This window comes from Esox lucius, chromosome 25 (genome assembly GCF_011004845.1).
Source record: "Esox lucius isolate fEsoLuc1 chromosome 25, fEsoLuc1.pri, whole genome shotgun sequence".
Classification (NCBI taxonomy): Eukaryota; Metazoa; Chordata; class Actinopteri; order Esociformes; family Esocidae; genus Esox; species Esox lucius.
The window spans coordinates 6,241,617-6,255,855 of NC_047593.1; the positions used below are offsets into that span (position 1 = coordinate 6,241,617).

General features: G+C 38.7%; 1 protein-coding gene across 1 annotated transcript; it reads right to left on the reverse strand.

The window, feature by feature from the left end:
* Nucleotides 1–214: 214 nt before the first annotated feature.
* Nucleotides 215–6,875, reverse strand: LOC105030295 (CD48 antigen-like). Its single transcript, XM_010904045.3, has 5 exons — nt 6,795–6,875; nt 4,206–4,513; nt 2,359–2,634; nt 581–669; nt 215–435 (listed from the first exon to the last, which is right to left on the reverse strand). The coding sequence occupies exons 2-5, from the start codon at nt 4,360–4,362 to the stop codon at nt 331–333; spliced, it is 627 nt and encodes a 208-aa protein (XP_010902347.3). The 5' UTR covers nt 4,363–4,513; nt 6,795–6,875; the 3' UTR covers nt 215–330.
* Nucleotides 6,876–14,239: the final 7,364 nt, after the last annotated feature.

The window sequence follows — 14,239 nt, forward strand, 5'->3', positions numbered from 1 at the left end:
ACATGCCAGAATGCCATTAACAGTAAACAATAACATATATTTCAAATGTTTATAATTCCTTACAGATTATGTCAAATTAGAAACCACAGTCTAAATGTTAAAGCAAAGGGTATTGACAGGACAGGACTGACACAGGATCTAGGGACCTAAGTGCAAAAGGGACCTAAGACCAAAGTGCAAAAACATTGGCAGAGAAACAATGGCTCCTCAAATAAAATGTTATATATATTCTTTAATTAAATGTTTTAGTTGGTTAAAACACAAAACAGACCAAATTCATCCTGTAGGGTCAACATGATCTTATTCCTTCTCTCTCGATTTAGTGTGATCTCATGGACCAGCTTCATCTCTGGAGACTGGAGAGACCATCTTCACTGCATTGACATAACTATCCATGCTGTTCTCCCTGGTCACTCTCTTCTGCCTCCTTTTCATCTAGGGAGATGTAGCACCAAGACAGAGATATTTACTGGTCTGTACACTCTCCTCACACATTGCCATCTCTTTTTCTTTCACTCTTACCCCCTGTCCCGGTAATCATTTAAATATTGTTCTATTAAAACCTTATGTGTCTTTTTACCTTGTAGTATAGGTACAAAGTGATAATGACTGTCAGTAGGATGAGCGGCACTAATATGTGTCTGATGATGGAGGCTGTTAAAGGAGAGGCTGCAAATAGAGACAATTATGTTTATTTCAGGCTTAAACAGGATGTCTGTAACAGGAGATAACATAGTTCCTCTGCCTTCCTCATTCAGGTACATCAATAACATTGGCATTTAGTGCTAGATTTTAGAAATGCTCACTGATAAAACAATAATGTGAAGCATTTTGAAATATGGAAGTTATATTTAGTTTATCCTGGACTGAGTGCTCATTTACAGAAAGAAAACATTTATTAAAACAATTGCAAATGTGTTTAAACCCCTTTGGGTCTGCGGCTCAGTGGACAGACTGCATAGTGTACATTTCTCTAAATGTCCAGAACAGTAATCGCTAGAATGATACAGATTTGTTCAGCTAATTTCTAGACATTATAATGGAGCAATCCATACATAGTATGTGTTCTTATTGGTATCACAGCCTGTGTGTGGCAAAAGTAGATTTGCACCAAAACTGGCCACTGTGACTCATGTCATGTAATGGGGAATTGACCTGATCCCGTTTGTACATTTAATCCTTGTTGCCCATCACAAACGGTGCTTCTGCTATGTCATAACACCTGGAAACATGACCTTTAGGACGTAGGAATGATGGGAAGGGGTTGGGCTCATGGTGACATCGAGAGGAGAACAACAACACGGCTCTGTTCTCGATTACAGACGTTGTTTTTGGTTTTAGTTAGCAAGATAGTTGTTTATTTACAACCCAAAATGTTTTAGAACATATATTTTAACGTAACGAAGAGGCTGGGGAAGGGGATTCTGTCCAGGACCACCTTTTACCAGGCAACAAGTATGACCATTCTGCTCAGACAGGTGACTGTAGATGTGACCCATCCAGATAGTAAGTAGATCACTATGTATAATACATAGCACCATTATTACATCGTTCCCAGTATGATTGTGATGTAAAAGTGTTCTGTCAACATAGGAATGTTCAAAATATTGTATCTTAATGTTTTTATAACGAGATGTAACTATAACTTCAATAGCAGTCCCCTGCTGCCATCTGGTGGCTATTTGGTGTAAATAACGCATAATAAATGCATCTATCAACCTCCTGAAATATTGTTTGATTTCTATTTTGGGGTAAATTATGTATTTTGGGGAACCCAATGAATGTATTGTTTTATTATTTTTATTCATTATTTTGACCCTAAAACACTATTATATGTCACTAAAGCATGGGAGAATCAAAATAAGTAATTAAAACAAAACTTTTTTTTTAATCATATCCAGGAAATATTTTGTGTAGAACATTTGCTTTGCCTTTCCAACAAATGTATTTTCTAAATAGTGTCGCAGAAGTCTGTTGTTATTTATTGTTTATTTTATCTGAGAGTGTACTGATTACAGAGATATACAACACTTCATGATACTTAATACAGAAATGTATGGAGTATCATGAAATGTATGGAGACCCAAAATGTCCAAGTCGTGAAATGCATCTGACAATCCCTGAAACTGTTATTAAACATACTTAAACCTTTTTAACTTTAACTTAACTACACAGACCAGATATTTTCTTTTCACATTGAATTTTAACAGCACAATTCCAGCGAGTATGGTGAATTCCTAACTAAACCAGTTCAGTACAGAATGGACAAGCTAAGCTTTTCTCAAAAGTGTGTGAAGGGTAATTCTGATCCCAATGTTGAGGATATTTAGAAAAGTGTTTTATATGGATGGTTCATACCTGACTCCTCAAGCTCTAAGCAGGATTCTGGGACATGAAACGTCACATTCTCCTTGTTAACAGGGTTGGCAGCCTCACATATGTAAAACATTCTGTCCTGTTTGTCCACCTCCAGAGGGAGAGAGAGCTTGATGGAAAGGTCAGGGCTGCTGGTCTGGTTGAGTATCTCCTCTCCACTGTACCAGGAAAGGGTCACATCTATCTCATTCTTTACAGAACACTCCACTGAACAGATCTGATTACCTGCTGTTGTCAACATGGGCCTGGAAACAGGTTCTGGAGAGGATGAGTTTGGGTTAGAAACAATCCACAGGAAAATAGAAGTTTAGACCAATATTTTCTCTTGTGAAAAACACATTCTAACACTTTTTTAGGTGCTTTCATGTCTTGCGGGTAAAACGAATATTTATGTAAATACTCTGATATAGATGGTGAGATGTTGTACTGTTGTCATCTGAAACATTTAAACTCCAATACAAAATGATGGAATATAGAGCAGTGAATTAACTGCATTACCATCCAATGAAATGATGTAAAGCGGTTTATAATACAACATGAAATAACTAACAGGTAGAAGAGGTTCCAAATATAAATATAATTAAAGCTGCAAGCAGCATTTATCGGGGTTCAAGCTGTTAAGGCCTTTAAGCGCCCAAACATCAAAAGACATTACGTTTTATTTAGCAAGCATTTAACCACTGAAATAATAAATAGAAAAGTCCATTCACAGCCAATACAGGCATTGTAGCATTGGAAATGTATATTTTTCAAAGCTTTTTGACAGTTATAGCTCCACCTATGATCTCCAAAAAAATTGCCACATTTGTTTAGTATGTTATGTTCACAAATATTTTGAGTTTTTAATTATGATTTATAGGTGTTTCAGTGTATTTTGACACAGTCATTTTGTAAATGATCTGATATAGCCATACAAATGCATAAGTTCAACTTTTATTTGATAATTATTGATATATAGTCGAGGAACATTCCCGATAGCATTGGTTGTTTTATGATTGGGCAAAGACACTGCATACCAAATTTCAAGTAATTTGGACAAACGGTCAGGTGTCTATACGTTTTTCGTATTATTTTTCGTATTATAGCGCCACCATGTGGCCAATCGACGCAGTTTTTTTACTGTGACCTCAGACTGACTTCTAACACATGTATACCAAGGTTGGTAAAGTTTACTTAACTACTTCTTGAGTTATAGCCTTTTTAGTAAAATAGGCTCCTCCCACAACTTTAATTTTGCACCCCCTAGCGACCATGAATCGAAATTTAAACTTTTTTTTGATAATTATTGATTTTCAGACTCCATAGAACATTTCAACACTGGTTTGGTTCCGATCGGGCGAAAATCCAGGGACTAGTTCGCAAAAGTAGGTTTTTGACAAAATTCAAAATGGCGGAAAATCTATCATGGCGGAAATGAAATCGGAGATATACGTTTTGTTCGTCTTGAGCCAAGGATTACAGGGATATAAGACACTTGAGTCTACGACATACGGTCTAGGAGTTATGACCACTTTCGCGCTTTAGGTCGCTATAGCGCCACCTATGGGCCAATCGGGCTCATATTTTGATAACATCTCCTCGATTTTTGTACTACCATATGCCAAAGTTTCAAAGCACCAGCTCTTACGGTTTGGGCTGCACAATGCGTTTTACGGCAGAAGAATAATAATAAAAATCTGTACAATAACAATAGGGTTTCAGCACTTCATGCTTGAACCCCTAAAAAATTCTGTACAATAACAATAGGGTTTCAGCACTTCGTGCTTGAACCCCTAAATAGCAGTTCAATAGTGGTAGTGTGAGCAGTGAAAGCATCTATTACTTCTTACCAAACACAGTGAGTTGATATGTTGTCTTGTCACCTCCCTTTTCATCTACGACATACATCCCTGAATCATTGGTTGTTAGATCTCTGATGGTGAACTGTCCAGTCTGTTGGTCCCACTGAATTCTGTCTTTGAAACTGTCTATATAGGATGAGTCCATGTTTCCTTTAACCACCACAGCTATAGTACCACCATTATATAATAAAGAACCACATCTTTGCTGGATTAGAAAATGTGATGGATTCTCCAACAACCTGTGTCAGCATCTCTTCACCAGTCTGGCTGATAGAGAAGCACAGTCCTGTAAGACACTGGTGATACAACAATCAAATTATTGCAATTGATTCAGTTAATGTTGCTAACATTGAATGTTTTTAAAGCTAATCAAAAACAGAGGTGGACTTATTGATTTGGGGGCCTGAGGCAGATTCCAATCTTACACCTCCCCAACACCCACCTTGCATGAAACAAAAATGTACTTTATTAATATCATGTAATTTTATGTTTAACACATAAAGAGCTAAGTATTGGTTCTCTGACCAGGAAGATGCCTATAATACTCCTAATTTGGAATGTGACCTCAGTATGTATCCTTAATTATATACCAGGCAGTTCAAACGTGACGTATATTAGACTGCATAGTAAAGGCATAACAAAAGAATATTGTCCCTGTCCTTAGAACAGTAAAAACCATTGGAATTTGTCATATATTGCCAATGTACTACTAGGTTTTGTATCCCGGCACTCTTGATACCATCGTGCCTAGAAGGAACAGCTCTTAGTCAGATATAGTTTGATATAAATCCTGAATACTGATTGTCTGATGGCTGTGGTATAGGATACAGCATACCATGGGTTTTAATGCTCTAACTGGGTTTGTAACCAGCTTCTAATCACATTAAGGCATCTCAGGGGTATGTGTTATATTGTCAGTATACTATTGCAAAGCGCTGTGTCCAGGCCCTACTTGACGCATCATGACTATGAACAGCTCTTAGCTGTGGTATATTGGCCATATGCCTTAGTGACTGAATAATCACCCCTGACTGTGGCTCACACCAATATTTAAAACATTAAGAATGGCAAGACCTTTCCTTAAATACCTCTTTACAGTCAATAAACACTGTATCCTAAAGTGGTCCAGCGTTATACGCGTCTGCCTTATAACGCATTTCTTTCAACAAAACCTCTACTTATATCCAAACACATATTCCACACCAGACAGGCCTACATCATACCTCATCCAACCACATTACCGTATTTAGAACGTAAGGTGTTTTCTTGGTACATTTGTGCAAAAAAGGAGCAGCAACCATGACGGTAGAAGACAAGTCTGAATGCACATGTAATGAAACATCCATCAGGAAGGCAAGCAGTCGATACATACAGTGGTTAACCTATTAAATCCTTATGAGGACCAACAAGTAGAAACACAGCAGGTAATCACATTGGAGAAAAGACATTCACATGGTATGAATGTAGAGGGCAAAAATCACAATTGAAACACATTTCTACAATAGCAGGTGCAGAGGAATATGGCAAAATCAACAGAAAATGTAAACTCTGAAACTTTTTTCAAACCGTATCAATACTTCCTCAGCAAATCTTATGACAGTAGCCTAACAGCAGAATACAGTGTTTATGACACAGTGTATGTATCCATTTTGCTTCCATTATGAGACGTTGTGTCTTGCACAAGATCAAAATGACAGATCAGACAATTTCACTGAAATAGCACGGCAACCACAAAATAACATCGCTTACCTATTAATTTGACTGACTTCAATTCTTCCATGATTTGTAAAAAAAAATATTTTGTGCATAATTTTGATACACTTATGTATTTATATATTGTGTGTGAGGTTCTGTTTCATTCGTTTTGTTTTTGCCGTTGTCCCTGAATGTAGCCTGTTTTTTAGTTTTTCCTGTATCACAAAAGTGTCACAAAAAATCACAAAACATGGTTTCATTCTGTGCAAACTGCAACAATACTTGGTGACCTTACCTTTAAACAATCATGTACAAATTGAATTTCAAACTCTGTCACAAAACCATATTAAAGCAGCAAACATAGTTTTTTTTCCTACCACAGTGAACAGAGTTAGAACAGATGTTATCACAATGGCAAGTTTAGAATACTCAGGAAACCTTTTAAAGTCACTGTCAATGTGTTTTAAAAGTAAAACGTTTAAAGTTGTAAATGTGTCGGTACCTTAACATTCTGGGAGTAGTAGCATGCTAAATAATAATAATAAACAGTTTAAATAAACTTGCTTCACAAACCCCAGTAATAATAATAAGAACATCATATTTAATAAGTCCTTTTCTACAGCCTCCTTGGATTTAGTCACCATATGTTTGGCCACTCTGGAGACATAAGGTTTTTACCATTAGTTTTCTTTGAGGGTAGATTGTTAACTGTCAAATGGATAATCACAATTGTTCTGTACATTACCTTAGAAATAAGCATTGTAATGATTTTGTAGACACAGTGCATTACAGACAGGTAAGCATGTTACAATTCAGCATCATTTTAGTAACCTCAGCATCCTCAAAGTAACTTTGACATGTAGGGAATGGTAGTGTACATACCAACAATATCTTTGTCAATGAAAGTCTTTCTTTCTGGCTAAACTCCATTACAGACTAAACATTGTACTGTTGTGAAAACACCAAACAGTTGTCAGGGTTTCAGGGGAAGGGCTGACTTGTGGTTATGTTGGAACTGCTGATGTTGTAACTGCTGTCTACTTGTTAAATGTGACACTTTGTTTAACAAGTAAACTGTATATAATGTGCAGTTGTTCATCAATTTACCTATTTACTTTAAGTAAAAGAGAAAATGAATAAAAAGTTTCAAATAAACAATGGAAAAACTTTCTGTAATACAGACTATTTACATACTAATATATCTTTCAACTGTGAAAAGCAGCCCTTGGGAAAAAAGGTTTGGGAACCCTTGCTATAAAGAAGGTTTTAAAGAAAGCCAAGCAACATATTTCATTTCTTTCTTGATTAGCTTTAACAATCATTACCAGTCAACAAAAACTAATGCACCGTACAATTGATTTTGAGTTTCCGTATATCAGTAACAAAATATTTAAACAGAAAGAAAGTTATATAAAAAATGTGTAATTCAATAAATTGAGATAATTAGTCAGGGGTCTGAATATTTTTGCAAGGCAGCGTATGACTTTTAACAGGTTTACTAAAATAATTGCAAAAATTCTGACCCGAAAAGGGAAGTCTGACAGCCATTTCACATGTTCCTAACCATGGTTATTAGACAGGAACTGGAACGAAAACACATCACTGTTTCCTGGTGTACTATTAAACAACGGTACAGTTTGGGTTACGCTTTATTTTGAGACAAATACAGTCTGTAGACGTAAGCATTAAGGTTAGGGCTAGGACAAAGATTACGGTTAGTAGATAGTTTTCATAAGATTGCCTGTGCTTTTTGAGCTCACACACCCCCAAAAACATCAATAAACCACCACCATGCTTCACAGTGGGGATGCTATTCTGTTCACCATAGGCCTTGTTGACCCCTCTCCAAACATAGCACTTATGGTTGTGACCATAAAGCTCTATTTCCAAATTAGTGTGCCTGATACTATCAGGGGTGTCAAGGTGTTGTCCGTTATATTGTAACCAGGCTTTTTTGTTGGCATTGGCGCAGTAAAGTGTTCGTTCTTTCTCGCAATTCATGCAGCTAATTTTTCTTCAAGTATTGTCGTATTGTGCTCCTTGAAACAACCACACTGTCTTTTTCCAGAGCAGCCTGTATTTCTCCTGAGGTTACCTGTGGGTTTTTCTTTGTATCCCGAACAGTTCTTCTGGCAGTTTTGGTTGAAATCTTTCTTGGTCTACTTGACCTTGACTTGCTATCAAGAGATCCCTGAAATTCTTAATAAGTGATTGAAATAAGTACTGACTGGCATTTGCAAGGCTTTGAACATCTTTTTATATCCTTTTCCATCTTTATAAAGTTCCATTACCTTGTTACACCGGTCTTATGACAGTTCTTTTCTACTCTCCATGGGTCAGTATCTACCCTGCTAAGTGCATCCACGCATGAGCTAACAAACTCATTGAGTTTACACTAAATGCTATTTAAAAAGCCACAGGTGTGGGAAATACACCTTTACCTGCCATTCTCACCTGTGTGTGTCACCTTGTGTTTTCTGTAACAAGGCCAAACATTCAGCAGTATGAATAACTATTGGTCAGGGCCATTTGGGTGATTTCTGTTATCATTATGATTTAAAAAGGAGCCAAACAACAATGTGATAAAAAATGGCTTCATATGATCACTCTCCTTAAACAAAATACAGTTTTTTTGCATGATCAGTCATACTTTCAAAATCAATGCCAAAATTTCACAATTTCTGCCAGGGTATGCAAACTTATGAGCACAACTGTACCACATAACACCTGTGGTTTGACTGTTGATGTGTCCTGTCATTTTGCTGTCTTAAGCTGTCTCTGCACTTAAGGTGATTATAGAAATTACCAATTAATATCCAAATATTAACTATTTGCGCGGGCGACATAAGTCTTATCAGTAAGATATCAAGAAGCTCCTGAATAAATATATATATAAATATAATATACATAAAACAACCCACAAATCAGTGTTGCACCAACAACCCTACAGATACAGCTGGTAGCTTCCAGAAGACGAGCCTCCCAGAGCACTGGTCACATCCGAGCAGCAGCCGGCGCTCTCAAAGTGTGTTTTGTCCAACGCTTAGGGATGGAAGTGTGTCTTAGAACGTGCCAGAACCCATTCCTCCCCAACCCCCAACAGGAGGCTGCACCCATTTCATAAAACTCCCACCAGGAGGCTGCACCCATTCCTCCCCAACCCCCACCAGGAGGCTGCACCCATTCCTCCCCAAACCCCACCAGGAGGCTGCACCCATTCCTCCCCAACCCCCACCAGGAGGCTGCACCCATTCCTCCCCAAACCCCACCAGGAGGCTGCACCCATTTCATAAAACTCCCACCAGGGCTCTGAACACAACCTCTGTTCCTGTTCCCTGTGTGTCTTCTTATTACAAAAAAATATATTTATATTTGAAAACAGCAACCACACAAGCAGTGGTTTAGTAAAACCCTGTCTTATGCCCACCTTTCAGAGCAGGTTAACTCTTCTGTCTGCAAAGCCATTACAGACTGTGGTGGAAATGAAGGTTCTCCCCACACCCGAACTCAAGATAAATCACAACAGAGTACCAAAATCCTTTAAAATAATCAGTTCATTACTTGCAAGCAGAGAGGCACCATCAATATCAAATTGGTGATAACTCTGAAGCACACCTCAGAAGACATTGATTTAAAACTTTCTAGGCCACCGCTTGTAAGTGGAAACAGTTACAACATTGGTTACAACATACACTTTAACTTCTCTATTGTTATGTATCAATTGTGAGTCTACTAATGAAACTTCCTAATTTTAACTTGAGAGAAAAAACACATTATCATTTCTGTTTGACCGGGTTACATCCAACAGCTTGACCGATTACATCCAACCGTTTGACCCGATTACATCCAATTAAGAGAAAGTAATACATGTGTTAATAGTGGCATTCCTAAATGTTATTGTTACTAGACCCATTGACCCATTGTGACCCAAATCATCCAAACCACCACCATTAAACTGTACTTTTCACGTCTAACTGAGGTTTGGTAGGGATTCTACTAGATCATGCACAAATAAAATAAATGACACATCCCGACACAAAATAGGAGATTAAAACTAGGTCTATTTCTTTCCTCATTTATCAGGTCTTGTTTCTCAATATTGCGTAGAAACAATCCTAAAAGTGTACCTAAGAATGTGGGTATGCATATTAAAATCACCATTAATCATACGATCCTATGACTGTTTTACAGTCCAGTAGGAAACCATCATTGATTAATGCCAGTTGTTCTCTGACTCTGTGCTCTTGCATGACCAATCAGAATGTCCGTATTACCAATAAATGGTCAAAATCGTCCCTTCAACCACGTGGGAAACTTACACTGCCAAATCAAGAAATAAAATGATGCAACCCGAATGATAGAAATGACTGCGCGCATGTTCTTCTCCCCCGATTGCTCAGTTTGTCCATGTGGCCAAAATTCAAGAAAGAGTTCTGGTTGTTTTCAAACTTTTTCCATTTTCCACTTTTATTGCTGTAGAAATATTTTGGTTCCCTTACAGATCTGTGCCTCAACACAATCTAGTCTCAAAGCTCTAAGGACAATTTGTTTAAACTCATGGCTTGGTTTTTGCTCTGACATGTCCTTTCAACAGTTGTACCTCATATAGACAGGTGTGGGCCTTTCCAGTTATGTCAAATCAATTGAATTGACCACAGATGGACTCCAGTGAAGAGAAACATCTGAAGGATGAACAATAGAAACAGGATGCACCTGAGATCAATTTGCAGTGTCATCATAAAGTGTCTGAATACATATTTAAATGGGATGATTTTGTTAGAATTATTTTCAAAAATCAGTTTTTGCTCGGTTATTTTGGGTTATTGTGTGTAGATTGATGTTAATTGAAATTCTAATTCATGATTATTTGCTGTCACTCTGTTGGAGTTTTTAACATCTTAAGACCTTAGAGTTAAGCTACACTTCATTCAGTGCACAAATTACCCTTGGTAATGCCCCAATATTACTGCATTACATAACAAAGGGAGCCAGTTCATTTCAGGAAGTGTGTGTGTAAACCACCATTAACAAAGAGGTATGTCATATCAGTACATGTTCTGCAGTACAATATATATATACCTTAAATGTAAACTGCTGAAGGATTGTCCACTGTGGGTCTGTGTGTGTGTGTGTGTGTGTCTATGTTTTTAGATTGAAACAACAAAGTTGAGACTCATTGTATACACCTCGGCAAAGTTATTTAAAAAAGTCCAATGTTGGTCTCAAAAACAACAACCACAAGTGCAGAGACAGAACAGTAGCCTTTATACATACGGTCTACAGAAGGTATAGATCTAACAGTTCTTATTTCTCTTAACATACATGGATTCCATCAACACCCACAACACCCCCTTGTTATAATGTGTGCCTCTATCCCCGTCTATGACAGCTTGTGGTTTATCACTTCTCTGTTCCCTCTGTGGGCTGTATGTGTTCTCACACTCATTCTCACTTATAGATGTATGTATTACCATTCTCACCTCTGTATAGAATCAACCAGACGAGAAGAACTGACACCACAAACAAGGCTCTGTCTCCTGTACAACAACATTTTAGTTCTCCACTGAGCGAATGACATGAAGTGCAATCAAATAAAGTTGGTAAGACATGCAATATCACAATAATTCCAAACAACCACCATCAGCAAATGTTATTCTACAAATAAAGGTGCTGGTTAGTGTAATAGCAATTCTATTGAGTAGAATTCTTTAGGAAGTAGGTACCAAGATGAAATTATATTGTTACGTTTTGCAGTCTATTTGAATCTGGGGGACTTTGCCAAGGGCTAAACTGTGACGGCTAGACGAATGGGTCAGAGCATCTCCAAAACTGCAGCCCTTGTGGGGTGTTCCCGGTCTGCAGTGGTCAGTACCTATCAAAAGTGGTCCAAGGAAGGAAAAGTGGTGAACCGATGACAGGGTCATGGGCGGCCAAGGCTCATCGATGCACGTCAGGAGTGAAGGCTGGCCCTTGAGGTCCAATCAAACAGATGAGCTACTGCAGCTCAAACTTCTGAAAAGGTTAATGGTGGTACTGATAGAATGGTGTCAAAACACACAGTGCCTCAGTTTGCTGCGTATGGGGCTGCTTAGCCACAGACCAGTCAGGGTGCCCATGATGACCCCTGTCCACCGCTGAAAGATCGTACAATGGGCATGTGAGCATCAGAACTGGACCACGGAGCAATGGAAGAAGGTGGCCTGGTCTGATGTATCACATTTCATTTTACATTACGTGGATGGCCGGGTGCGTATGCGTTGCTTACCTGGAGAACACACGGCACCAGGATGCACTATGGGAAGAAGGCAAGCCGGCGGAGGCAGTGTGATGCTTTGGGCAATGTTCAAGGTGTTGACTTGGGCATCTGCGGGATGTACTGGACAAAAACGTCTGTTCCTTGGAGGCCCAACCTTGCAACTTAGAGCACACCTTCAGAGAAGTCTGAAGCTGACTAACTAACATAATGGTCTAACATAAATACGCTGAATGGTAAATGAGGTACGCATGTTTAGTGACCAAATGTAATTTGCAGTAAATAATTAAACATACATCCTTTATCGACGTGCCATATTTCTGAAATGTAATATTTTTTACTCGTTTGGCAAAATAGGCATCACATCTGTAACACTTGTCGTGGTGTAGTGTTGGAGGAACCAGGCGCAGGCAGAGATCACGTTCGTTGGTTTATTAAAACAACAAACAACAAACCGAACACGAACGGAAAACAATATCTACTCTACTGAATGAAAATAAAAGTGCGCAACAATGCGTCTTAACAACTAACATACAAACAGTAGCACAAACAACACTCACCAGCATACAGACAGCAACAGCAACAATGATCCACCATGTGGGGAGCAGAGGGGAAACATATATACACATACAAACGAGCTAGATTGGGACCTGGTGTGGAAGATTGGAAACATGTGACAGTCCGGGATGTGTTCGTGAGATATGGGAACTTGTGAAAACATGGCACGGTGGCGCTGCTGCTCACCGCACCATGACAACATCCTAGATATACAAGCAAATAATAGATTTTTTTTTGGTGAGACCTATTTAAAATTTTACTCATAAGGCATTTTACTAATTTGGCAAAATAGACAGCACAGCCTAGATATTAAAGCAGATAACAAACAAATTTGGCAAGAACATATTTAGGATACACTTTACAATATACTGTTGTTCAAAGTAAACTGTAAGAGTACAAAAATACATATGTTAAGTGATCATTTCTATCCCTGTCGAATCAGGGAAACATTAGACATCCAAATGCAATTCTCTTCTGTGGTTTTGAATAATTTTGATTTGATTTTGGTGTAGTTTTTTGGATAGACTGGAACAAAAGATTTATTGACCTCACGTTTGATCCACAATACTGTATATTGAAGTTTAACATTGAACAACTAGATGGGGCAAAAACATTGGAACAAATTACCTTTCCTCAAATAAGGGGCTGCATCAGATCTGTTAGATTATGTCAATTTTTTATCCAAGAACAAAATTAATGCGAACAGAAGTCAGGGGATAATTGTTATTCAGCATGTGTCCAAGATGTTGATCTTCCATAGTTCCCACATGTTCTTCAGTAATTACAAAGTTAACACAGTCTTTTATGCCAGGAAACATAGGAGGCGGTCAGTGGTCATAGCCAATCATTACACAGTCCATTATCCTCCAGCACATCCCCTCCAATATCTGTCTGTCTTCCAATCACATACATGTATTCTATATCCTAACCTGGTAGTGTCCACTCTTGAGGTCCTGGCTCCACACGCTTATCAGGTTGTGTGGGGCCCCTCAATAGTCGTTACCAACTGTTTGTGATACGGTACCTCATATAACAACAGAATAGAACAAAAATGATTGTGTGTCTTCAGATAAAGACAGGATTCCACACAATGGTATGTACCAACGTATGGTCCATGGGTCTATTCATAGAGTCTATGACAGTCACATGGAAAACCCCTACCAGGAGGTATGGACAGGATGTGTGGGTAGGATGTGTGGGTAGGATGTGTGGGTAGGATGTGTGGACAGGGTGTGTGGACAGGGTGTGTGGACAGGGTGTGTGAGTAGGGTGTGTGGACAGGGTGTGTGGGTAGGATGTGTGGGTAGGATGTGTGGACAGGGTGTGTGGACAGGGTGTGTGGACAGGGTGTGTGGACAGGGTGTGTGAGTAGGGTGTGTGGACAGGGTGTGTGGGTAGGATGTGTGGGTAGGATGTGTGGACAGGGTGTGTGAGTAGGGTGTGTGGACAGGGTGTGTGGACAGGGTGTATGGGGTGTGTGGACAGGGTGTGTGGGGCTCATCAATAACAGGCCCAT

Bases quoted from the DNA above. Each gene is read 5' to 3' on its own strand.
- LOC105030295 (XM_010904045.3), bottom strand. From the start codon at position 4,362: ATGGACTCATCCTATATAGACAGTTTCAAAGACAGAATTCAGTGGGAC. The intron at 2,635-4,205 runs GTAAGAAGTAAT...CATCCTCTCCAG, and splicing joins ATATCAACTCACTGTGTTTG to AACCTGTTTCCAGGCCCATG. The intron at 436-580 runs GTAAAAAGACAC...ACATCTCCCTAG, and splicing joins CTTTGTACCTATACTACAAG to ATGAAAAGGAGGCAGAAGAG.